The sequence below is a fragment of the Phasianus colchicus genome, chromosome 17 (genome assembly GCF_987193195.1).
Source record: "Phasianus colchicus chromosome 17, bPhaCol1.hap1.1, whole genome shotgun sequence".
In the NCBI taxonomy this organism is placed as follows: domain Eukaryota; kingdom Metazoa; phylum Chordata; class Aves; order Galliformes; family Phasianidae; genus Phasianus; species Phasianus colchicus.
Genome location: NC_143452.1, coordinates 10,375,914 through 10,401,542, shown reverse-complemented (window position 1 = coordinate 10,401,542; position 25,629 = coordinate 10,375,914). Strand labels below are relative to the sequence as shown.

Here is a 25,629-nt window from a genome sequence, read left to right as displayed (position 1 = left end):
TAAAATGAAGTGCCATTAGGAACTGTACAGGTCACAATTAAAATCAACGCTTTCATTGTTTTGCAAAATGAAGTTCAAATTGAAAGCTTTTTTTTTTTAATAAGGAAGTTGTTTATTAAAAGCATTTGAATCATGCACCCTGGGTATTGTTGTGGAGGGGAATAGGGCTTGGGTTGGCCTGGTGTTAAGGCAAGTCAGAGATCCAGTTTCCTACACAAATGCACAAACTTCGACATTTCTTTCAATCACAGAATGAGACCCAAGAAAGGACACAGCACCCTGCCTGGGCACCCAGTGCCATTCTCTTGCACTGAGGAGAAAACCATTTGTTAGACAGCATTGGTTGCTTGGTTCCACAAATGCCAGCCCACACAGAAGCATTGCAAAGCACCCAGACATGCTCAGCTCCTCAGGATGGTACTGAACCAGAACCAAACTTACAGCTCAAGCCAGGAGCAGCTGTTAGCAGGAACTGGAGCAGCACTTTGCCAAAGGGGAGCAGGCTGCTGCCCTCTCAGGGATCTCATTTCAGGATAAGGTGTAAAAGCCAAGAGTCATTTTCAATGCTCAGACACTTTTCTGTGTCTGATCTCGTTCTCATCCCTATCACAGATGGGTGAGATATGCCCATCCCCCCTCAGCACTCTCCTCCCTCGCTAACTGAACACAGTGCAGATAGCTAGCACTTCTGCATCCTGCTCAGAACCAAAAGTAGCAGGCTCAGCACAGACTGTCCTGGTGGTGGAGCTGAAGCCTTCCTTTGCCCTTTAAGAGAATTGACTACGCCAATGACTTGCTGAGTTTTGATTTTAAAAATGCAAATATTTCCCACGCTGATCTTGGCAGCTGATCAGCATCAGACGTTCAGCAGCCACCGATGCCAGCAACCCCATAACCCACAACGATCTCACTGCTCCTTCCCTCGCTGCCACCTTTGAAGCAAACCTGTTGCTCTTTTCCCACAGCAAAAACAGACAAGCAAAGGTAAAGACATCAAACTGAAAACCAACGGTGAAACCCACCATCCAGCAGCACCCACACAGCTACACAACACGAGCAGAGGGAACAGCAGCTCCCTGCCTGCTGCCCTACAGCCCCACCGTGCCTCTGCAGGCACAGTGCTCTCACCATCAGCTGCACGAGTTGCACAGACACGAGTGAATGGAGCTGCAAACCATCTGACAACACAGCACGTGGCAGCAGTACTGGAAGAAACAAATCAGAATACCTTGACTGGTGGCAGCTTCATGGCAACGTGTAGGACATGCGGCGCTGGGAAAAGTCTTGCTGCTTCATCAGGTTCTGCTGGAGAAAAATATGATGGAAGAAACCAGTACCCCAAGCTCTGCTTCTGAGGAAGACATGCAAAGACCACAGGAGTGTCTGAACAGGCAAAGTGTAAATGGAAAAAAAAAAATAATAATAATCAAAGAGGTGGCTTAGGAGAACCCAGAACAGGACAACGGCAGATTTATTTACAGTAGGACACAAAGAATACATACATTAATTAAAAATTACAAAGAATACAGAGAAAACACTTTGGGGAAAGGAGAGAAATCAATGCTGGCTGAGCCTCCCCACTGGAGTGGGGATAGCAAAATAAACCCAAAATCTCCTCTAAGATCTTGAATCAGAAGTGAAGCAGGGCTCACAGGACAGCTGGCTTGTGTGTCCCCTGCTCTCTTTTCCCATCCTTGATTCCTGGCTGGGCAGACTTTGGCGTGGTGGGGGGGCTGAGGAGGAGTCAGAGAGGCTGGAAGCTCCCTGTGGGGACCAAGGCCATTGCTGAGAGCCATGGGTCCTTGCATGGACCTGATGGAAACCCTTGGGGCAATATGAGTTAAGGAAAGCAAACCCAAAGCCCTCAAGTGTATGCAGTAGTGCTGGTTAACAAAGAGGGCTTGGGACAGCTCTGGGTTGAAATAGCATCCACCTGGGGCAGCTGGTCACTCAGAGACATAATTTCTTGCTACAGGAAAGAGCAAAAGGGAAATTTTCATAGCTCTCGTGGAGAAAAACAAAAAACAATACCACCACCACCTGTCCCTGTAGCCCTGACTGAATCCAGTTACTCTGGGGATGGAGGGAGCCTTCACTGCAACGTGGAAGCTCTTCACCAGTAAACATCGTGTAGATTATCAAAACAAAACATTTAACCTCATTTAAAACGAGCTTCCCATGGGTTTAATCAGGCATCAATCCACAGAAAAAGAGGAGCCCACTGCAGAAAAGCTTGCACTGGCTGTCCCAAAGGGCTTAAATCATTTTGTGGAAAAGAACAAAATACAGCTGAGGGAGTGCACGCTTCTGTACCCTGGAGGTAGAGAATCTAAGAGAAAAGAGCAGCAAGAGCAGCTGGAATGCAGGGCAGGTAGTGAGACAGCTGCTTCTGGCAATGGGAGAGCTCCTGGGGGCTGCTCCCTTTCCCAGCCCTTCTGCACAGCCAGCACACCCTGCAGCAGCTGAGGCTCAACACTGCATCAGATTGCTTGGCACTAACACAGCAGCAGCACAGACCTCTCAGTGGACTCTGCACGACCCCACGGGGCTCCCAGGAAAGAAGCCTGCCCGTTTCCTCAAGTGGCTGGAGCAGAGCTGCTGATGTATCAAGCCCTCACACATCTTGCTGCGTGTGTGTCCTCACACAGCCCAGTTCCACAGCAGCACGCTCTGCCACACCTTCTGAAAGAGGGGAACATCCTCTCCCAGCCCTTCCAGTAGATGCATCCCAAGTGGCCCATGCTGTCCAAGGCCAGAAGCTGGGAGAAGAGATGCTGTCAGTTGAAGTTCTCCAGCTCTTGGGGTGAAATTGCACTTCCTGGGCTCTGAATGGCACATCCATCCAATTGTAAACAAGCTGAAGCCAGGATTAGACAGTGAGAGCATGCTGGGTGAGCTGGGTCAGCCTTTTGGGATCCTTTCATTTTGCCACAGTCAAGCTCCCTCTTCTGTGCAGACATGAAGGCAGAAAGGAAACCCAGCCTGATACTTGTTGAAGTCTCCCTGAATCCTAGAGCACCCTAAGGGCTGGAAGAAAACGTTGTCACAAGTGTTTCCACTGCTGTCTTAAATCCATTCATCATCAACAACAAAAAAAGAATTAGCAAAAAAAGGGGTTTACTTATACAGAGGGATATTTCTTTGCTAAAAAACTCCCTCAAATCTCAAACAGGATAATAAAGTTAAAATGTAAGGTATCTACAGACCCCTTTCCCCCCAGAAGTAGCCCAGAATCCATGTACACTGTGCCAGAAGTTACATTCCAAAATGAGGAGTTATTTATTTCTCTTGTCACTCTCCCACTGGATTTTGTTTCCTCGAAAGCACTGGGAGAAAATGTCCTCCTCACTGCCAGGAGGACACGTATTCAGAAGTGTCTGTTTTCTGCTGGATCTGTACATCTTCAGTCTATTTTCACTGCGGCGTAGATCTTCCGGACAAACATGTAGGCTGCATAGAAGCCAATGGTGCCAGTGAGGAGCCAGAAGGACAGGACCATAAGGGCGGTGTAGCCAAAATATAGTAAGGAGGGAATGAACTCAACAATATCCAGCTAAAACAGAAGAGGAGGGAAAAAAAAAAACAAGTGAAATCGAGTTCAGAAGTAACATAAGTCAGCTTCCAAACCAGCCAACACCCTCCACGAGGGGGCATTCAAAAAGGAAACCTTCTGCTCCATGCATCTCTGTTCAGCTGAAGAGACATCTGCTTGGAGGGAGGGCGCCGTGAGCAACTCATTGCTTCACACAGGTAACCCAGGCATTTAAACCTCCTATCTGCTATGGAGATTGCTAGTGCAGCTGGCAGCTCAGCTGCCTCGTGCTTGCATAGGGGCAGACTGGGTGGTCCCACCATTTCCTTTTCCAGATCCCACAATCTCCTCTAGAAAAATGCCACTTAAAGAGGGATAACAATACCTTGTTCACAAAGTAGAAGACAGCATAGATCAGCACATAGAAAGCAGATCCTCCAGACACCAAGAAGGTCCTCCACCACCAGCGGTAATCCTGATAGGGTAAAAAAACCTCAGCATTATCCCACAGGATTCCTTTTTTCCTGTGTCCTTTTTCCCTGGGTCAGGAAAGATGTGAATTTATGGGGACAGGGAGGACATTACTCATTTTCCTTGAGAGGAAAGCACAGGTTGGGCACAGGGAACTACTTTGCCACAGAGCTATTTCCAAACAAAAGATGAAAAGCTGTCAGTGAAACAGAGCCACGTCAGTATTGCAGCACTGGCTAACAAAGAACATGGCTCAGCCTCCAGCCCTGTATTTCTTTTTGGATGGGATGGAATGAAACTTTCTTTGGGAAGAGACGTCAGCTTAAAATGCCCTGTTCCTAGCAGAATTTCCTGTATGAAACCACTGCCAGTCTCACAGATATCAAGTAGCTTCAACTCTCCTTAAAGCAGTAAGAGCCATCAGAACCACACAGCACCATGCAAGATTTCTGCTAAGCAGCAATAACACAATCTGTGCTTTTCCAGAAGCAGTCATGCACTCTGAGCTACTGCAAGTACAACAGAGGAAATGGAGGAAATCTCACCTCAGCACAAAGCTGGAAGTACACCATGACAATGCTGATTTGGGAGCATGATACCACCAGGATTATAAACACCAGGAAGAGAAAACCAAAAAGGTAATAGAACTGGTTCTCCCAGATTGCCTGAAACAAAGACACAGCATAAAATTGTTTTCATGCTACTGTAATCCATCAGTGAGTGCAAGACTACATTCCACCAGTTAGTGCAGGAAAAATGAGGGGCCCTCAGCTTCGAATAGAAAACATCACAGATCTAGGGTGTTTCACTGCATTATACTTTAGAGAAGTCTGGCTGTAAAAGGTGCCCAAAGACAGCTGTGGCATCTTATTCCTCCCCTTCATCTCCCTAGCAATGGCACAGCAAGTTCCTCCATGTCCACAGAAAGGTGAGAGATAAGTGACAGCTGGAACAGCTCAGCTGTCCCAAAGCCAGGATTTCTCCTTGACATAATGTTGCATTAAGCTGCATCTTCAGCACCATCCTTCACATCTCTCAAGAAGGTTCTACAGACAACTCCACATGTTTTCAGCACAAAGAGAGTCTGAAGAGACCCAGAGCCCAGCTCTCTCTAAGGAAAATACTGAAAGTACCTGGAGGGAACCTGTCAGCCCTCAACAAGTACAGGAGAATGAGATCACTCCAGGTTGGTGCCCCTTCCAGAAGCCCAATCCCTTTGGCACAAGAGGAGTCCTATTCAGGAGCAAAGTGAGTTAAATGCTTACGCTGAAAATGAAGAACAGTTCGATGAACATTGCTCCAAAAGGCAGAATACCAGCCATGAGAATCCTACAGAGAGAGAAAGGAAAGAGAAAAACTGTAAGCAGCACAATACAACTTTCCACCTATCAGAAGCTCCCTGCAAGCACCCAGAGCACTCCTACCAAAAGCTCTAAGCTCCAGCGAGTGTTAGAATAAGTTTCACATAGTAAGTGACACAACTTTTCCCACTGTTGAGCACATTAAACCTGTCGAGATTAAATCTCTGATGCTGCATTACTAAAGAAATCGCATCTGTGATCTGTCCACATGCAGACACCAGCAGAAGATTGATGTTCAGGAGGCTAAGAGAACTATGGGGAAGGGGCTTAACTCACCACATGGCACTCACCCAACAAATTTGTTCATATACCACCTCTGTTCTGGGATCTGCCTGGGAATCTGATTGGTCCGTACAGGATTGTCATAGGGCTGTTTGCGAAATCCAAAGTAGTACCCCAGGTAGACCAAGGGCAATGAGATCCCAAACCACATGCAGAGCAAGGCCACCATGGTAGGGAAAGGTACCTGGAAGCACACCAAAAGTAACAAAGACAAGATCACCTACTCTGGAGTCACTGGCCAAGCCAGCTTCAGCCAGCCACTGCACTGGCACCCGCAGTTAGAAAGACACTGTGAAAGCAGGAATTTCCTGACAGCACAGTCACCCACCTCCCACTCCAACAGGCTCCAGAGATGAAGAAGTTAGAAGTTACCTACCGCTCCAGAGGAGTGTTTTCCCCAGATGAAACAGTTCAGGACAAAGCAGATACCGAAGACGACACCCGGATACAAGGTAGCTGTCTGCAAGAGCAAGCATAAGTCAGGAGAACACAGGTGGCTTATCAACCAGCTGTTTCTTTCTCATGAGCCCACTGTTGGGATGAAGCATCCTGTTTGTCACAGCACTAATACACGGCAGGAGGGTGTGGGTAGGATCTCACACAACCTGCTTGCTTTGCAGTAGTAAAAGCTCCAGCTTTTACCCTGTACTTTTTATAAAGGTACCAGGACTTCTTCCACACCAAATCTTTGCAGAATAACCAGGCTGCATCCTGCTACCCAAAAATACCCAGGGAGCTTATCCACAGACCTTGCCATCATCAAACCTGGACAAGTAGCACAGAACACCAAGAGACTCACACAAAAGGCTCCTTTCTTCCATCGATGTCCTTTCAGAGTCCGGTACAAGCGGCCAGCAAAGAATCCACCAAAAACCCTGGACAGAAACAAACCAGGACAGAGAAAAGGAGTTTTCATTGCTGCAAACAGGGAGGGAAAGAAAAGGGGAGCGGAGGGGCAGGCAGGAGAGTTCTGCTGCAAGAAGCAGTGGTCACCTACCCCATGAACATGAAGAGAAAGCAGGCAGTAGTCATCAGCGCACCCCGGCTAGAAGGCGACAGCATCCCCAGCATAGCAACAACTGTGGAAGAAAAAAGGACAAAAGTTGAGCAGCTCTGATGCACACGTGCTATCCTGCATCTGGAAGACAGCAGCCATCCCACATACAGAGTGCAGCTGCCTGGGATCTGTGCCTCTGACACAGACCTCATTTCCTTCAAAGCTTAACATATCCACAGCTCCAGCACCGGCAGAGAGCCACAGCTTTGATCTCAAGCTGCACACCATGTGTTAACCTCATCTTAGCCAGATATTTGAGCAGGTGCAACTCAGAAAGCAAAGTACATGTGCAAAAGCCTCTCAGCCCACTATCACTCAGCGCTTGTTCAACAGAAATTGTGATCTCCTACCTTCATTACAGACAATACAAAAAATAATTAAAAAAAAGCCTTCAGCTGGGAAATGCATATCTAGAATACCTGAGTATCTAGGAACTCAGAAATGCTGAGCAAAATCATACAGCCTAGACCAACCCTGCAAAAAGGAAGCAGCCTTGCAATTTCCCCCAAGCTAATGTGAGCAGATTGAAGTTACAGTCTGGAGCACTGTTCTTCTTGTTACAGCCACTCCAAGCAACACGTGCCACTTACAGATGACAATCAGGATCATGCAGAAGAGCTGAATTCCAGAACCCAGGAGAGAGCTGAGGATCATAGGATACTGTGGAGGCCTGAAAACATCTCCATGCACAAGTTTCCAACCAGATTCCTCCATAGTATCTTCCTGTAGCAACAGCAAAAAGAGAAAGTATTCAATTACAGCCCACCAGTGGAAACGAAGTGTGATCTTAGGGTGATTACAGCCACCCTAAGAGGTTAACTTCCTTGCAGCCAATTCTATAGAATTGTATCACTCTAGTTAAGAAACTTCTTTTCTCTTGGGCTTAGAATGCCAAACTGCCAGTGCCAGGGCACACATTTATCAAACTGACAGCAGTCAGTACCTAGTTCTAAAAACATCTGAACTGGTATCCATTATTGGATACAGAGTAGAAGTGGTGCCACAGAATTACAGAATGGTTTGGGTTGGGAGGACCCTTAAAAATCACTGCCCCAACACCATTGTAGGTAGGGACATCTTTCACTAGACTGGGTTGTTCAGTGCTTTCTGTCCAGTCTGACTTTGAACACTGCCAACAATGGTGACAGCACATTACAGAACTGCACTTCTCAGCTTCAGAATTGGAAGAAAAATGGAGCAAGAAAAGAGACGAGATGAAAAGAGATAACTACATCTACATCTTCAAACCAGGTTCCTACTGATTTGTGTCCCCCTCCCTCTCTGATCCCAGCCCCAAGAACAAACGTCATACAATGTCATCTTCCTTGTTGTAGTTGGCTATGTCCTTCCGGAGGGTGCGAATGATGATCATGCTGAGAATACCTGAAAACAAGTACAGTTTAGCTCAAGGGCTCCTGTGTGGTCCTGCTGCTCTCGTGCTGGGCAGCCACACTGATCCCACCAACACAGACAGATCTGACTAAGAGAAGAAGCCTTGAGTCATGACTCTTCTCTCCCAGCCTACAGCAAAACCAGAAACAAAACCCCAGGGAGCAGAAAGGCCAGTGCACAAACAGGGCACTGTGGCTTTCCTGTTGTTGTTTTTCTTTAAACCACACTTATTCTACTACCTCAGCTACCCTCGTCAGAGAGCAGATCTTGATAACAGTCTGATCCCACAGAACGCTGCCCAAACCAGGAGGATTTAAGTGTGCTAATGTCTATTTCCTGCCCCTTCTGATCAGGCTTAGACACAAACAATCCTCCCCAAGCTACCTGCTGCTGAGGCTTAAAGAAAACTCCCTGCACACAAATGGTAACGCCTTCTTCACCCCACACATCTCACTCACCTGAAAGGAAAAAGACGACCACAACTGAGTTAATGATAGAAAACCAATGAATCTGCACATCACTCATGGTCAGGTAGGTGTCCCAGCGGGATGCCCATTTAATGTCACTTTCCTGAAAGAACAGCAATGCGTGACCAGAGACCCTTCAGACATCCTAGAAGCTTTTACCATCCCATGTCTTCTCACCAGCACATTCCCAATGTCTTCCACAACACCCGTGTGGCACACTCAGAGCACTAACTGCTAACAAGTCAGCCTGGGTAAAGGCGGCCAGCTGCCAGCCAGCTTCCCTCTTCTCCCTCACCTCCCAGTGGACAGAGTAGGTGAACAGCAACTGGTTCTCCTTGGTGGGGTCTATCTCCTGAGGGGCAGAGCCCGTTGCTTCAGGCAGGGTGCACATGCCTTTCTCATCAGCCTTCAAATCTGTAAAAGAAAATATGGCATGCACTAGATCATCACTCCCATCCAAAGCACCATCTGATCATCCTGGCCCCACATTCAAGGCACCGTGCTTCTATTACTCCAAATACTGCAGGGGAAGCATTCAATCCTTTCCCAGCTGCTATGCAATATGCAGAACAATTATTCCAGTCAGCAGAGGAATAGCATTAATAAACTTTAAGGAAAACTATGTGCAGTCTTCACCTTAACCAGAAGGGCAAAAGCCAGAGGCTCTGAAGCCTAGGATCTGGATCACAGATAAATCCTCTGTCACACTACACACTAAGAAACAAGACCTCTCCAGCAAAGCCAGAGGAAAGCTGCATGGGATGGTACACACTATGGGCAGCTCTGCTTTGAAAAACTGTTTGCATGTTGAGCTTAATGAAATAAGAATGCTACTCCCTCAACTATTATTCTTTAACCTTCAGTCCCTCTGGAACAGCTCCTAATATTCTGTGGATCTCTGGACTGTCACGCCTGCTGGCATCCTGAGACAACAGCAGCCATAAAATTCATTTGGCCATAAAAGAGATTCTTCTCCCTTGCTTCCCTTCCCTAAAAGTCTCCCACCTTCCAGTTTAATGCTTTGGGGAATCACTTCAAAGCGCACGACTCTGTAGGTGGGCTCCTGGTTTTCTTCCACGTCCTCTCTGTGGTAGTAAAGGATGAAGGAGAGGTGGTTGTGCAGGTAGAACTAAAACAGATTGACAGTAAGTAAAACATTAGCAACCCAAAGAAGGAATGAGTGAATATCAGAAGCACACGGAGAAAGCTAGGGAAGAAAACTAAAGATTCTAACTGTTCCCAGACACATTGTGCTACAGCACAAGATCAAGCTAACACTTCCCAAGGCTAAAAGAACAAGAGAGAAAGGGTATTGAAAAGGTGACAACTCAATGACTCCAAGCAACAGTGACAATGTTTCAGCCTATTTCTGGCCTAGACAATACCATTACATTCAGATATATCTCAGCCATGTATTCAGTGAAAACTTCAGTGGCAAAAGAACCACAGAATTGATGCTGGAAGGGCCTCAGTAACCACGGCCTTGAGTTTCCTTTCTCTATCAGATAAACATTAATTAGTCTGTGGGTGCTCACAGCTGTCCTAAGTTTGCACTTTGAATAGGATCTTACATCATCTACTACAGGAACAAAGTACAGATCATTAAGCAAGTAATAGAGCTGTGTTTGCACCTGATCACTGACTGTTGAACAGATGAATCTGTTAAGTCAAACAGCTAATGTTCAGAGCAGACAATCAAAGAAAATACCTGCAGGAGTACACATGCTAAATCTCCATTTGCAGGCTTATGAAGCTTCTCCCAGATGCTCACAAATAGGAAGCAGCTCTGTTTTGTGAAGTTTGCCAGTGCTCCTATTTTTTTTTTTCCCCAACATCCCATACCCTTTTCTACCCCTCCTAAACTATGTTTCTATCACAGGTAACTAAGTACACTGTACTGAAGGAATCAGACTTGTGTTTATTCTAGTCTGGAACGTGACTACAAGTTTGTTTTGTTTGTTTGGGTTTTTAAGCACAAGATGCTCCAAGGCTGTTAAAAATCAGCCAGCCTTTGTTCTCCTGAGAGAAACCACATGCAGTGTGTCAGTGCTGGGAGTCTTGGCTATCACTGCAGTATTCCAGCACCTGCCCCCACTGCCTCCCATCAGGAGACCTCTCTCATATTTCCTCTCTCTATCAAAGCTTCTGTTGCATTCCTAACCCTGATGTTCTCTGGGGGATTTCTAACACCTCCTGACAGACACCCACAGCTCCTCCAGGCACCCCTCACACAGCATCCAGATTCTCTACCTTGTTCCCATCCAAAAACCCAAGCCTGTATCCATGCTCGAACTGCACATCCTTCTCCTTCTTCTTTTCCTCTTCCTCGCGATTGGAATAAAACTCCAGCCTCGTTGCCACAGGTAGGTTATCAGCAATGCTGAAAACACAGATTTCAGATCAAACTTTTCCACAGCACAGAATCCCCACTGACACAAACCCATGCTCCAGATGACTCACAGGTGGACATAGTAATCTTCCCTGATCCGCTCAGCCATCAGTTTGCTCTGATCCACTGTCAGGGTGACTGGCTTGTTGGGTAAGTTGCACAGAACTTCACATTTCTTCTCTACGTTCATGAAAACCTGGAAAGGTGTATTTACAATTCGATCCCCCCGGAGAACCTCACCTGGAAAACAGGGAAAAAAGGGCAAGGTTGAAGACTGCCAGGCTTCTTACCACTGGTACTGCCCTGGATTTGCAGTGCACTGTACAGCTAGAGTGATGAGAGCAAGTCTCCCTTGTTAGCACAAATACAAGGAAAAGGCTGAAGGATGGCTTATTTATTTTGTTGGAAAACCTACAAAGCTGCTTTTACAGCTTTCCTTCAGGTCAGTTGTCTCCCTTCTAAAATACACAGACATTCTGGTTTGCAAACTGCCAGCATATATAGAAATAGAGCACACTCTCAACAGCTTATTAGAGAGGATACTGCCAATTGCTTCTCCTCCTCTAAACCCACAGTCAGCTCCCAGGTGACAGCCTGCTTATTGCTGGGGAGCATCCTCATCAGCAGATACATACCAAGATTCTCAGCTTTGTATGTTATCTCGATGGGCTGGCAGAAGGGCAATGAGTAGTACTCATATGGTAACTGGGTTCGTGAGCTGGTGAGCTTCACAGCCTGGAGGAAGAAAGGAAGAATTATTCCCCGTGACAGAACCCTTTTGGCATCAACCAGAAGCTGAAGGTCACTTCAAGAAACATCCCGTACAGCTCACTCTTGGAAGCTGTAAGAACATACAGAAGGTCCTTGCAGAGCTCCAGTTTTCTTTCCTTTTGTACAGTTCCAAGCTGTACATTCCCTGCAACTTAGTAGCACTTAATTCACAGAGAAACCCTTGAAGAAAGGAGCATGGTGGATTGTTTTCACAAATTTGTGACTCAGTGAAGTCCCACAAAACAGCAAAGAGCTTCAAAGAAATTCAAGGGTCAAATTTTGTGTGAGACTGCAGCTGTTTCCTTAAAAAAATAAGAAATAAAAATCACGTCACACTGAACCTAGAGGTCTGGCCTCTGGAAGTATGGAGAGTTGAGCAACTTTTGTCTTTGGAAGCCACCAGATTGGGAAGACAAAGGACAGTGACAAAACCCAAACACTTCTGGAGAGTTCTCACAAATCACACCGCACAGGGAAGTGCAGAGACACACTGCAAATAGCCAGGGCCACAGTTGCTCATAAAAACAGGAGTGTTTTGTAACGCAGCCAAGCTCATTTATTGGAAGAGCACTGGCAAACACGCTGACTTGCATTATCACTTGAGGAAGCATTTGGCTCATGCAATCCCTTTGAGAACAGCCATTCCAATACCTCCTCCTTCCAGGAAGCTTACTGTAGCCACAGGCAAATCTCATTTGCTTAAAAATAGCCCAGACTGCAGCCATAGAGCAAGTTCTGTTGTGGGAGCATCAAACCTCAGCATCCCCAGGGTGCTGGATTTTGCTGAGACAGAGGCCACAGCTTTAGAAAAATAAATGAAAAGGGCTATAAATTGCTGAAGCCTGGAAACAAGGCCTGGCTTCCTCCTGTATGGCAAAAGCAGTTCCAGCACTCAGCACCAGCAATGTTGCACAGCCACAGCTCTTCAGCAAGCCAGGGCTGTAAGATCCACCACACTCAAGAACAAATGTCTGTACTTGGAAAGGACTTATCATGGTTTTCACTTGACTCAATACAAAACATTCAAAAGAGGAGAATACTGAAGAGGTTTGACTCAAACTACTTCTCTGACCTACCACCTCCAGGCCCACCTTCCACACACAGATGGAGAGTGAGTAGAGTGCTGGAGAATAATCAGATTAAATTCACTTTAGAACTGCAGTGAGAAAGAGGGCTCTTTTTGTCAAACAGAGCAACACCTTGAGGAGTTTGGTGCAACTGCTGAAGGAACTGGGTAGAAGAAATCAGAAGCAAGAAAAATAATTGTGTTGGGAACTGCAGTGACCACTTGAGGACTGCTTATCCCCAACACCATACATGAAGGTAGCAAAAGTCTGACCTGCCAGTCCCATTTAGCAGCTACAATATAAAGTAGGAAAATGAAAACACGCACAGAACCCCCAAAACAAACATACTAGCTTCAAGTTCATCCCACCTTTATTTCTACAGGATCGTTCCAGTGGAAATTGATAGGAGCCACACCAGGCACGTAGAAAGTATCCGTACCATGAAGCCACAACAGCAAGAGCAGCAAATACCTTAGCCTTTCCTGCAAAAAAAAAAAAGAAATATTAAAATACAAAACACACACCAGAACATCACTGGAGGAGGGCAAGGGCAACACCACTCATCCCAGACACTACAAAGTCCTTATAGTCAAGCAGTGAAACACCAGTTAATTCAGAAAAGCTGTTAGCTTTGTTCCATGGCTCTCGTTGAGCACCTTCCACTCTCTGCTTCCTCACATGCAATTAGGAGAGCGTTGGCTTTGCTCAGCTGCAAGACAGCCATGTTTATCTGTACTATGATTTGCCTAGCAGGTTACCAGAGTTATCATTAACCCTGATCTGGATTTCCATCAGCTCTGTGGGTCAGGAGCTGCCCTGCACCATTACCTGCTGCACTCGCATCACAGCTCACAGCACCCAAAGGGGCTGCTCACATCTACTCTCTTTCCAATTACAAACACTGTGATACATTTTAATTTTTAAACATAAAACGTACATCAAATATAAATGCTAGAGACTTGCCTGAAACGTGTTAAAACTAAGTTGCCAGCTACTATCTACTCCCATCACCACACCGTTACAAGGAAGATTTCCAGACCTATGCCAAGTTCAGCTTAATGTAGTTACAGCAGGCAGAGATCATCGTCTGGAAAGCAACGGGGAAATGCTTCTTAGAATTCCTTGGACTTCAACAGTACCCTGAAGTGGGGTAGGTTTCATGTACTTCACTAAGTTTTGGCTTCTCTGATCATGTAAAGGAACGCTGTGACTCTGAGCCATTAGGAAGAGATGTCCCAGGCAGGTGAGCACCAGAGGGAGTGCTGTGCCCCACAGCAGCCTGTAGCACTTCTTGCTCCATTTGTCACCAAAACGCCTGACATCCGCTGCACAATATTACTTAGCAAAACCAAAACCACATTGGTGCAATCCTTGTCGTGACAGGCTTGATAAAAATAAGGATAGAGCCTTGGGAAGGCACTCAGGAGACACACCAGCACATAGAAGATGCATTGGTGACGACACCTATGGCAAAAGTCAGGCTCTTGGATATGGATGGCGATGACTCAAAACAGTACCAGGCAACAGAGAAGATGAGAGAGGGACTGTAGAAAGCATTGCCAGGAAAAATTATTTGGGGCAAGAAGTGGGAACACTTCTATGCAGCGGGTAGGATGGAGTTTCAAAAGAGACATTGGAAGGAAGTACGTGTGATGCCTGAAGCCTTCCTCATTAGGATCCTTGTTGCCATACTCATAGATCAGCCTCCTCTCCAGCCGAAGAGAGAAGCTTATCAATGCCAACACAGATAAGCACCAAAACATCTGCACAACTCCTGGGCCTGGCCAGGCAGTCTCTCATCTGGAAGATGCCTGCAGGACAGAACACCACCTGTGCAAGATCAAAATGAGCAGCACAGAGCTCTGCTTATCACATCCCCTGGTGACGCACAAGCTTCCAGAAAAAGGAGATCCTGTCTTCATGGCCTCTACCACAAAGTTCTGAGCAGTTCAACTCTACGGCTCTGAGCATTTCAAAACACACACATGGGAAATCACCCTGGGGACAGCCTAGCATCTAACGTGCTAGGTAAGCCCACAGCAAAACAGCAAGTGGTGCAACACAGAAGCACAACTCCAGCCCAGGCCATCAGCCCAGACCAGCATCAGGGAGCAGCTATGGTGCTGCAGGCAGAACCCCAGCACTGAGCAAGGCACAGAGCCTCAGCAGAGACACAGACATAGAACTCAGCACCTGAAGCCTGCAGTACTCCTAATGAAAGAATCTGAATACATGACCATCCATTCCTGTAATTAACCTTAGAGTGAACCACTTAACTGAAAAAGTAAATTAACTGGAATCTTTCTTACAGTCATTCTAACACTGCATTTTTTGTCCTATGCACAGTGTAACACTACAACGTGATGGAAAGTAAAGCAACAGTAGTGGGGTGGCAAAGTCTGTGGCTGCAGCAAATGAAGACAAACCCAAACATAGCAGTTGTGAATACAGAAATGAAGGAAACAAACTGCTTACCTTTAGAAGACCTCAGGTATGCAGGGATCTCCAGTGAGATCCCCTCACCTCCACTGTCAGCCCTTAAACGAGGGCTACAAGGGGTGGATCCTGGCTCCAGCCCTTCCATCACTCAGATGCACTGCTTACACCTGAGCTCCCCTGGGTTGGCCCTGCCTTCCCACCAGGTGCTCCATCACTGCTTCAGGACATGACTTAGCACCTCCACGACACACAGCCACAAACAGAAGCTCGCACAAAAACCCTCTCCAAGAAGGTATTCCTGGATAACTATCACTAGGCTTAATGCATGCAAGCAATTCCAGGACACTGTTTCTTTGATTTATCTCATCTAGAAAGACTTGAACAACACTGCCTTTTCTTCTGCAAATTCTCAAAAGATTTTTGTGAAGGACCCTTCAAGCAACAGCAATTCCCAACTCCCTGTGAGCACCACAATACAGCTCGTTCTGTATGGGTTCCCAGTTCAACTATGGAGTTGTGAACATAATGCAGTATTTTCTTAAAGAGAAGAAAACGTAGGAAATGAGAACAGCAGATAGCATATGAATGAGATGATGGAAATATGAAAAAAGGGCAGAAGATACACTGAACAGCAGAAATCAAAAGCTTTCAATCTTCGCTTTTGAGGAAAGCCAGGGAGAGCAGCCTGTGCCTGGCCATTTGTGCAACCATTTGTCCAGCCAGATGCACAAAGCCCTGACCCCAATTACCATATTATTCCAAAGTTTCAGTGACCACAACCTTTAAACACGGTGTCAGAAAGGGAAGACAGAACACAGTGCTCTAACATGCTGCAAGAGACAAAACCCCACACACAACAAAGCGCACCTGGGCTCTCCCCACATGCACTCACTCACCAGGCAGCCACAGCATGAGCCCAGCATCTGCTCACCACCCTCCCTTGCCCATTGTGTCCTTGACAACTGCTTGCACAGCCTCACCCTTATCACACTCCTGCTCAGCCCGTGCTCGTACCCAGAGGAGTCGCTGAAAGCCTTTAGAAAAGAGACAAGCACTGCATTCACATCGATCTCAGAGAGCCCCTTTGAGACCAGGAGAGCTGTCAGCAGCCTTCACTGCCTTTCACAGGAGGCTACAAGGAAATGTTCCATCCCTGGAGGCATCCAAGGCCGGGTCAGACGGGGCCCTGGGCAGCATGATCTAGTGTTGGCAACCAGCCCAGGGCAGGGGGTTGGAACTGGATGATCATTAAGGTCCCCTCACACCTACGCCATTCTATGAAACCCCCAGGAGAACCATCTCCAACACTCCTCATTGCCTGGGAGGCAGCCAGCAGAGCACAGCACTGTTAAAACCAAATGAATGAGAGCCTCCACTCCCCACACAGCGTCCACCTGAGAATGGACTCAGTACAGCACACAGCCTCTGTGCACAGCCCTGCTCCTGCACTGCTTCACCAGGACACCGTCCTTCCGTGCTGGTGGGGAGGAAGGCTGCTGTCATGCAAAACCAGTGAGTGCCTCACCCCAGTGTGTTTCCTCCCGCTCATGGGGGCCCTGATGCTCACTCATATCGGTGGATTCCCACCAGGAACAGCTCCGACGACTTAGGGAGTAATTCAATCGTTAAAATATAACTGCAAAATTGGGAAGGAAGGGAAGGGAAGGGAAGAGAAGGGAAGGAGGGGAAGGAAGGACCCAGCCAGCATCAGCCACTGTCGAGCACTCAGGATGGCGCAGACGACCGACCCGCAGCGGGCAGCTGCCGGGACGGCACCGGACCGCAGGGTTGGAGCACCGGACCCGGCTCGGCCCGTGACGAAGCGCCCGCCGCCCTCTGCCCTCCGCAGCCGACATCGCCCCGCAGGGCCGCGGGGCCACCCCGGGAGGCGGCGAGGCCGCAGCCGGACTCGGAGCACCGTCCCCGGCCCGGAGAGCCCGCGAGGCCGAGGAGCCGTCAGACTACGAGCGGTGTCGGTGCCGCTCCCGCCCGACCCGGGCCCGCCGGACGGAACCCGCGCGGCCGCCCCGCACTCACCACCATCGCCGCCGCCGCCGCCGCCATCTTGGATCCACGTGTCGGCGCCGACGTCACCGGAAGCGGCGCGCGGTTGGCTGCGGGGCCCGTCGCCATGGCGACGGCGGCCTCGGCGCCCGGCAGCGGACTGCGCTCGGCCCGGCCCGGCTCTTCCTCCGACGGCAGCGCGGAACCCGGCACAGCGATGCCGACGGCGGGGCGGGGTCCGCCAATAAGGCGTTAGGGCTCGGAAACCTCGGGGCGGCGCTGAGGATGAGGGCGAGCCGCGCCGCCATCTTTACTGAGGGCAGCGGCCTTCGCGCTGAGGACGGGCGCGACGCCGCGGGCGCCATCTTGTGTGAGGGCATCGACGCCTTCGTCTCTCCCCGGCAGGCCCGGCCCGGCCCTGTGCAGCCGGCATGGCGGGGTGCTCCTGTTTCAGCCCGGTTGTACAGAACTGAGGTGATGCCACGGACAGGGCTGCGGCTGTGGGGTGGCGTAAATATTTTATTGACTACAAACAGAAGCGTCTTAAAGCCAGCAAACAGCGGTGTTTGTTTATGCGTGGAGGAAACAATGATCACTGTCTCTCTGTTGTGAGAAGCAGGGGGCATCCGTACAAAAATAGTTCTCCCTCTCTTCTTCTTCTTCCCCAGGTATCACATCGTTAAATACTAAGAAAACCAGAAGGATAAAATGAGCGTGCAAGGACAAAATGAGCATGTAAGGATAAAATGAGTGTGCAAGGACAAAGTGAGTGTGCAAGGACAAAATGAGTGTGCAAGGAACGTTCGTTGCTCGCCGTGCAAAGCCCTGCAGTGCTGCTGATGGCCCCAGAGAGGCTCAGCGATCCTCGTGGCTCCCTTCCATCCCACCGCGCTCTGAGGCTCTGTGATTGCATGCTGTGACTGAGGTGCAGTCAGCCCCGCTGTGCCTGCATTCCTCGCGCTCAGCAGGTGAAGCACCACGAGAAGTGGGACACCCAAAGGGAGCTGTGGTTCTGTGACACCTCCTCAGGGCCCCGGGGCAGGGATGAGATGAAGTGCTGCAGTGCTGTACCCAGAGACTCGAATAAACCACTCCTCTTGTGCCCCTTCTGCCCAGCCAGGCCACATCTGGAAGTTGTCATTTTCTGTACCAGGCTGGCAGATGAGGGAGGCACACATTAAACGCCACAAGCAGGGCAGGAAGGAGCAGGGTGCGTGTGGTGCTGCTGGGATGGTGTGCACAGTGCTCTCCTCTGCCTTCACCACGCTTTCTGCTCTATGCCTGCTGCTGGTACTGGCCCTCTGTCGCAGTAAAGAAATCCTCCAAAATGCTCTGCATGTACTCAAAGGTGGGACGGTCCTCTGGTTTGGTTTTCCAGCATCTCATCATGACATCGTAGAGCTCCTCAGGACAGCTTTCTGTGCGGGGCATGCGGTAGCCGTGCTCCAGAGCTCTGATCACCTCCGCGCTCGACATCCCTAGAGAAGTGGGGCAGAACATTTCAGGGGCTGTCACTGATTACTTTAAAAAGTAACAAATAAACAAAACCCAACCCCCATCCTTTGGGCAACGTCACTGTGGAGAGAAAGGACAGGTTGGAGGAGGAGGGGAAGGGGAGATCCTGCTCTTCTTCAGGGAAACGTGCCAACAACTGTGATGCCACATCCCTTGTCGCCTGCAGTTTTGTACCCCACTTGAGCAGATCAGATGGGAATTGTGATTGTTTTGTATGAATTCCATCTGCTGAGGCTTTAATGAGCCATTCTTCCCAGTGTCACTGATAAAAACAAGGTAGGGTTGATGGCAGAGTTGGTCCATCCCCCACAACTCTTTAAAGCCACTCCTTAGCCTTCATGGATGGCTTGTGACAATAGTTACTTTCCAGGTACAGTTGTTTTCCAATGAAAAAAGGCACCAGAGAAGCACTTAGCATATAATAGAGAACACTTCCTAATGACAATGATATACAGATTTTTTGAGCTTTCCCAAAAACACCTGGCCCAGCTATCAGCCCTGAATTGATGTTCTGCTTCCAAACAAGCTTTCCTGCAGGAAGCAGAAAAACAAAGGTAAGTGCTATAAACACAAATAATTGTGACCTTGAGATCTCTGAGCTCTGTTTCCAGTGTGAGATTCAAATTTCTTGCCGTTGCCTCTGTTTTTGGTGATCTAACTTCACGGAGAAGAAAATCCCATAGATGGGGCCCAGAACATGGAGCACATCTTTTGGAGCTGGCTTAGAGCAGGAATTTCACCTCTGTACCTGGGTATGGGATGCGCCCGTAGGTAATGATCTCGGTCAGGAGGATCCCAAAGGACCAGACATCAGATTTTATAGTAAAAGATCCATAGTTGATTGCTTCTGGTGCAGTCCATTTAATGGGAAATTTGGCACCTGAACCAAGAGATCCAATGAGAAACATGAGCTAAAACCCAAATGCTGAAAATTTGGTAGTGAAATATGGGGAACAAGAAACAAACAGAACAGGAAGATGTGGAGCAATGCAAATGAGAGGGGCTTCTACTCGTCTGTTCAATTGCAGTACATCTCTCCCTGGGTTCCTGCTGCCAAGGCTGCACATTGATGAGGGGCTCTAAGGGAATCCCACAGTTCTTCACCATCTCAGGAAGGAGCCAGACTCCCACAGCAGCTCTCGTACCTTCCCGAGCTACGTACTCATTGTCTTCAATGATCCTGGCCAGCCCAAAGTCTGCAATCTTGCACACCAGCATTGCTGACACAAGAATGTTGGCAGCTCTCAAGTCTCTGTGAATGTAGTTCCTCTTCTCAATAAAAGCCATTCCTTCTGCAATCTGCAAAAAGCAGAAAGACAGAAACGCAGGTCTGTTTGAAATAACACGAAACCCATAGAAGTGACTGTTGCTAGGAATGGAAGAAGCTGAACTGATTTTGTGAGCACACAGAAAGAAGGGCAGGAGGGGGCTGAGCTGTGGCAGGGCGTGGGACATCTGTGGGTGGTGGAAATGTGATCGAGGGCTGCGTGGGAAGCACTGCAGCGTAGGATTGTGAAAGAGGTTGGGGTGACCCAGCACTGCTCATTTATGGTTGTGTGAGAACAGCAGCAAGAACTGGCGTCCAGAGAGCTGGCATGCTCAGGAGCAAATGTCTGGGGATGCCCACAGGCCAAAGTGTGGCAGCTGCATCCATAGCCATGTAAATGTGCTAAGCAGTAAATCATTCTCCATTATGAGCAGACAAGAGAACAACCTCCAAATGCACAAACAGCTGCTGGAGAGAAGCGGGGATCTCCTCTTTGCTAAAAGGGCACCAAATGGAGAGGGTTTCCCTGGGGAGAATAAAAAGCCCTGAGATGGGTCTCTGGAGAGGGCTGTGAAGTCAGCCTGGAGGCAGGATAGTGCTGCTGACCCCAAAGATGGCCCCAGTTCCATCTTCTGAGCTCTCTTTGCTCAGTGACTGCACAGCTGTTGGCCCCTGAGCAGCACAGAGATGCACTGCTGTGTGCACAACCCAAACCCAACTTTGTACTGAATTAGCCTGAGCTGGGATGCTAGCAGCACCTAGAAGGGGAAAGCATCAGAGCAGCCGGAGGGGAAGCACTCCCCTCCCAGTTACACCACAGTAAGATGCACAAAATACAGAAGTAAGCAGGCACTGCAAGAGTGGAAGGGTTATTTGCAGGGCCCCATGCGGCTTTGCTGGTTGTGACTAAGCAGCATCTCCAGCCAGGAGCCCAGCTACTGCCTGCTCACTGCCCGGTGCTGCACAGAGCACGATAGGCTCATAGGGATGTGCTTCAGAGCCAAAGATCTGCTCTGCACCTCCAAAGCCTGGGCTCCAATCCGAGCTTTGCTGTTGCTCAGGTTCCTCCATTCATCGAGGCGCCAAACTTGGCTCCAAGGTTGGCTGTTGGCCAGCAGCTGCAGGCGCTGCAAAAGCAGCAGTACCAGGATGGTGTCTGCACAAATGGTTGCAGATGCAAAGCTGGGTGGGTAAGAGCACACCCAGCTGTATTGCTGAAAATATCAGCTGAAAATATCCCTGAACCTCTTTTCACTGAGTCCCTCTTCTCTCCAGCTGCCTTCCCACAGCCCATGGCAACTCTCTGGCTGGAAGATGAATTTAAGCATAGCTTCTACCATAAACCTCCCCAAGTTGTTGCTCCTCCATAGGGAGTTGCTTGCTTACAGCTGAGGCTGTGCTACTCAGGGCCAGCACATCCTGGAGAAAGGTCTGCAAAAATCAGCAATAGAGAGCCAGCTCCAGCTCTTCACCCTACAAAGCAGAGCTGCAACATGGGCCCCCAGGACTGCGAACCCATGGGGCAGGAACTCAGGGCCAGCACTGGCAGTGCCTGGGCTTGCTGCAGATAGCGGGTTAATGGGGAGGAAGCAACTGCTTCTCCTTTTGTGCACATCTGCTCCCACAGTCTGCAGCACAACAAACCTCACTGCCCCATTCCTGCATCCCCTGTTCTGTGAGTCCTCGCCATGCACAGAGGTTCTGCAGCATTTCCCTTCCCTGGAAGCACGCTCTCAGTGCTCAGCCCTGGGCACCAAGCCTTGCACTCTGCTTTACAGCTCCTTGGCAGGGAGGAAGGGTAGGTCCCCAAAAGCCAGCCATGAGCTGTCAAGGGATTTAAGCCACTTAAGCTCAGTTTTGCTTTGCTAGCACTGAGAGATGGAATGGGAAGCTGAGGAAGATCTGTGCCCTGCTCACCTGCGCGGAAAAGTCAATCAGCTTTGGCAGTGGCTGCTTGTTGCCTTCCTCACTCTTCAGGAAGTCCAGCAGGCTCCCTGAGGGCAGAGCATGGCGCTCAGCCTGGCTGCAGCCCAACAACTCCCATGCTCACCCACTGGTGGCACAGGTCCCCTCCTGTCCCAATCTCTCCCTCTGCCAGGGCTGTCCCCACAACCCCCCAGCCCCCACCTCCTGCACCCTCATGTCCCACACCATGAGCCCAGCAGCACCTTTCTCCATAAACTCGGTGATGATGTATACGGGCTCCTCCCTGGTGACCACAGCATGCAGTCTCACCAGCTTGTCGTGCTGCAGGCTCTTCATGAGGTTTGCCTCCTCCAGGAAGGCACTCACAGACATGCTGCCGGGTTTCATTGTCTTCACTGCCACCTTGGTGTGCTTGTTGTAGGTTGCTGCCGGGATACCAGCCCCACTCATCATCATCCCACCATCCTTCCACCACTTCTCCCATCTCTCACCTTTCTCCCTTTGCCACCCTCACTCTCACCCATCCACACTTCTCCAAACTGCCCGGCTCCCAGCTTCTTCTCCAGCTTCAGCGACTCCCGAGGAATTTCCCAGGCATCTTTCTCCCAGGGCTTCTGGGGTCTGGGCACACTGCAAGGGTAGGTGAGCCTCCGGCACAGCCCATCACTCTGCCCTGCCAGAGAGCAGCAAGCACAGTCAGCCAGGCTCCATGGTGTGTGGTTGTGGGACAACGGCTGGTGTAAAACACCATTACTGCAGCATAGCACAGCTGAGCATTACCATGCAGCATGGCACAGCCAGGGCACCACCATGGGGACAGGCATTTCCCACGCCCTGTGAGCATTTGGTGCCACCAACACCCCTGCCAGGCATTGTGGGGGGACGCTGAGTGGCCACGGTCTCAGTAGAAGCAATGTGCCAGGGCTCACCCTTATAGTGCTCCACCAGCTCCTGCAGTGTGTTGAAACTGCTGCGTGAGGAGATGTAGAAGCCACCACTGTCCAGTGTCCGGATCCTGTAGTGCTTGATGCTGCCTGCCTGCAGGCTGTCCCCATCCCGCACCGACAAGGAGTAGCAACCTGCTCAGGGATGGACAAGCTGTGCCATGGGGCAGCATCCCCTCGGCTCCTGGCTGAGCCACCAGCATGGCATCATCCCTGCCTGGCCCCAGCACAGCCCCAGGCAGCAATGGCAGCCCTGTGGGGGCACATGCCCTGTCTCTTCATGTGGCTCAGGGAAGCATCATGGGCTCATGCAGGGATGCTTGCAGAAGGAGGGTGGAGCCCAGCTCCTGCCTGGTAGCAAAGCAGAGCCCCCAGGGTGTATTGAGCCTCTCTCCTGGTCAGGTGTACTGAAAGGAGGTCCTTCTGGAGCTGCCTCACCCCCTGGTACCTTTGGTCGTCTCACTGTCCCGAATCATGAAGGATCCCAATGTATTCCCGGGGCTGAGCAGCTGCCGCTCCGCATCCTTCCGGCTGATACCTTTGAAGAACCACCTGCAGCAGGAAATGAGCAAGCAACGACCACTGCTGGGAGCCAGGAAGCCAAGGCTGGCACAGGCTGGGGCTATTAGCCCAGGCACAGTGGGGACGTGGGGTATGACTGGAGATGACTACAATGGGAGTGCGTGGGACGCTCACTCTTCTGCCTCCAGTGAGTTAGCTCGGGCGACGAAGTTGCTGGGGATGAAGCCCTTGCACCCTGTCACCAGCGACCGTGCCTGCCACCACTCTCCCAGCCTGAGGACACAGACAGCCACGGGTCAGCACAGGGCACTGCCAGCACCCACGAGCCATAGGGACATGGGCAGGGGACACGTACTGCTCCAGGACCTGCAGTCGCTCCCCTTTCTGGAAGCTCAGGTCCCCCGAGTGCATCGCCTCATAGTCATACAGTGCCAGCACCACGTTGTCCCCTGAACCTGCAGTGAGAGTGGCTCCTGGGTGCCTGTCCCCATGTTGGGACCACGCACCACACACCCACGTGTCCCTGCTGCCAGGAAGCACAGAACCCCCACACCACCAGGTTTGGTTCCAATGAGGACCCCACTGTGCTCCCCTCCCATCGCTGTGTGTACGCACCATCCGCCGGCGGGGGCACAGACACTCCATGTTCATCATGCTGCAAATGGGACAACAAACAGGAGAGTGTAATGATGGCATACATGAGACCTGTGGGGGTCTTAGACACTCGTCCAGCTCGCCTAGCACTGGCAGAGTGTCTCCTTCCTCAACACCTTCATTTCTCTCTGACTGTCCACATTCCTTTATTCTCAGCAGTGTGGGCTGGGACATTGCCCACATTGCATTCCCATCTCAGTGCCCACCCCAGCCCTGTGCCCGCTGCCACCCACGTGGCTCCATGTCCCCTGTGCCCCCCAGGACACTGCAGCTCCCACTTACTTGCTTGCTGCCAGACGTAGGGTCCTTCTTATTGTGGCCTAACTGCATCTTCTCTTGGACACTATCTTCCTTTGACTTCACGCAACCCATCCTGTGTGTGTGTGAGGATGGGAGGGCAGGGGAGGGAAGAAGTTGCAACAGCACCAAAAGCCCCACACCCACAGTTCCCACTCTAGCACAGCTGGGTGTCACAGCCCTGCTCACACCAACAGGTTGGGTTCCACAAAAGCAAAAGCCAGACTCTCCCCCGAAGAAACGTCAGTAGGAAAATGTGCTGCCAGCAGCAGCGGTGCAGGGAAAACCCCCAGAAGGCACTTCCCCCTGTCCGACAGAGACCTCAGTCCAGGGGAAAGGAGAAGGGTGCAGCAAAGGAGGAAGCAAAGGTCTGTGGCACTGTGGGGGACATGCATAGCATCACTTCAGTCCCACGGCTCTCGAGAGACAGTCACTGCCACCTCCCAGCCATGTCACCCTCACTTCTGGTCCTTTACAATGAGCCAGAGCCTTTGCCCACCGTGCTCTCCAGCAGAGCAGATGTGGCTGAGCACCTCACAGTCACCAACTCTCCACGTCTTGGGGCACTATCCCATGCAGTGACCTGGTAGCAATGGGTATCCCCTGGTGCACCTCGTGTTCTGCAGCTCCTGTGGCTGAGCCCAAATGTGGGGACAGGAAGGGACACCACGGCATGACCTCCTCCCTCCCAGCACCCCAACATCAACTTCATTGGTATTGCCCCCCTGCCATCCCCAGACTTTGATCCCCTGGGGCCACCACCCCTAGCCGGGACAGGACAAGGGCCGAACACAGCACAGGGCAGCACTGCAGCAGCTCTGCTGCCTCAGGCAGGGATGGTGAAGGGCAGCCCTTTAGCGGGGGCTCTGAGTCCCACCTGACCCCGCTGCCCTGGGGGCTCTTCTCTCACCTTGGCTGCTGTCACGGGTCCCGGTCCCCGTCCCAAAGCCAAATCCACTGCTGCTGCCACTGCATTGAGCTCGGTGGATGTTGCTCCCTGTCCCGGTGTGGCCCCGCCTCACCCGGTATGGCTCCGCCCCTCTCCGGTACGACACTCCCTGTCCCACCCCTCAGTGACATCCCGGTCCTCAGCTCCGAGCAGCCCTGGTAGCCGCACAGCCATTCCCTCAGCCGCTGTGGGACGAGAGCAGCAAGGATGGGGTACAGTATGGGACCAGAGCATTGTCACTTCCCACCCAGTTCTGTGCCCCCAGGAGGAGTAAAGAGAAAACCCGAGTGCCTCACTTGCACAAGAATTTGCATACATTTTTT

At 50.2% G+C, this 25,629-nt stretch overlaps 2 protein-coding genes across 5 annotated transcripts; both read right to left on the bottom strand.

Moving 5' to 3' along the window:
• Nucleotides 1-1,453: 1,453 nt before the first annotated feature.
• TM9SF4 (transmembrane 9 superfamily member 4) lies at nt 1,454-17,467 on the bottom strand. 2 transcript variants are annotated; one of them, XM_031588662.2, is made up of 18 exons: nt 17,266-17,467; nt 13,158-13,271; nt 11,587-11,686; nt 11,023-11,191; nt 10,813-10,942; nt 9,568-9,691; nt 8,858-8,976; nt 8,554-8,665; nt 8,016-8,086; nt 7,294-7,426; nt 6,644-6,725; nt 6,446-6,521; nt 6,023-6,106; nt 5,655-5,830; nt 5,269-5,332; nt 4,549-4,668; nt 3,918-4,007; nt 1,454-3,553 (listed from the first exon to the last, which is right to left on the bottom strand). In XM_031588662.2, the coding sequence occupies exons 1-18, from the start codon at nt 17,359-17,361 to the stop codon at nt 3,404-3,406; spliced, it is 2,010 nt and encodes a 669-aa protein (XP_031444522.1). In that variant the 5' UTR covers nt 17,362-17,467; the 3' UTR covers nt 1,454-3,403. The 2 variants fall into 2 exon arrangements, with proteins under 2 accessions (XP_031444522.1, XP_090008399.1); XM_090152273.1 differs by lacking the exon at nt 17,266-17,467 and adding an exon at nt 16,977-17,192.
• A 1,040-nt stretch (nt 17,468-18,507) lies between these two features.
• On the bottom strand, nt 18,508-25,548 carry HCK (HCK proto-oncogene, Src family tyrosine kinase). 3 transcript variants are annotated; one of them, XM_031588682.2, is made up of 13 exons: nt 25,268-25,548; nt 24,343-24,433; nt 24,022-24,061; nt 23,762-23,861; nt 23,581-23,679; nt 23,333-23,436; nt 22,870-23,019; nt 22,461-22,613; nt 22,183-22,365; nt 21,932-22,008; nt 19,893-20,046; nt 19,496-19,627; nt 18,508-18,710 (listed from the first exon to the last, which is right to left on the bottom strand). In XM_031588682.2, exons 2-13 carry the CDS (start codon nt 24,430-24,432, stop codon nt 18,508-18,510), a joined length of 1,485 nt encoding a protein of 494 aa, XP_031444542.2. In that variant the 5' UTR covers nt 24,433; nt 25,268-25,548. The 3 variants fall into 3 exon arrangements, 2 of the variants coding, with proteins under 2 accessions (XP_031444542.2, XP_090008403.1); XR_016472006.1 differs by having other exon boundaries at nt 18,573-18,710; nt 19,910-20,046; XM_090152277.1 differs by lacking the exons at nt 18,508-18,710; nt 19,496-19,627 and adding an exon at nt 19,679-19,826 and having other exon boundaries at nt 19,910-20,046.
• Between the last annotated feature and the right edge of the window lie 81 nt (nt 25,549-25,629).

Excerpts from the sequence above, each read along its gene's own strand:
- TM9SF4 (XM_090152273.1), bottom strand. The coding sequence starts at position 17,084 with ATGTCGGCTGCGGAGGGCAGAGGGCGGCGGGCGCTTCGTCACGGGCCG. Across the intron at positions 9,692-10,812 it reads GGTTTTTGGATGGGAACAAG|TTCTACCTGCACAACCACCT; the intron begins GTAGAGAATCTG and ends AATCTGTTTTAG. Across the intron at positions 3,554-3,917 it reads TCTTCTACTTTGTGAACAAG|CTGGATATTGTTGAGTTCAT; the intron begins GTATTGTTATCC and ends CTTCTGTTTTAG.
- HCK (XM_031588682.2), bottom strand. The coding sequence starts at position 24,432 with ATGGGTTGCGTGAAGTCAAAGGAAGATAGTGTCCAAGAGAAGATGCAG. Across the intron at positions 23,862-24,021 it reads TGTGCCCCCGCCGGCGGATG|GTTCAGGGGACAACGTGGTG; the intron begins GTGCGTACACAC and ends CTCTCACTGCAG. Across the intron at positions 22,614-22,869 it reads GCTGGTGGAGCACTATAAGG|GGCAGAGTGATGGGCTGTGC; the intron begins GTGAGCCCTGGC and ends GCTCTCTGGCAG.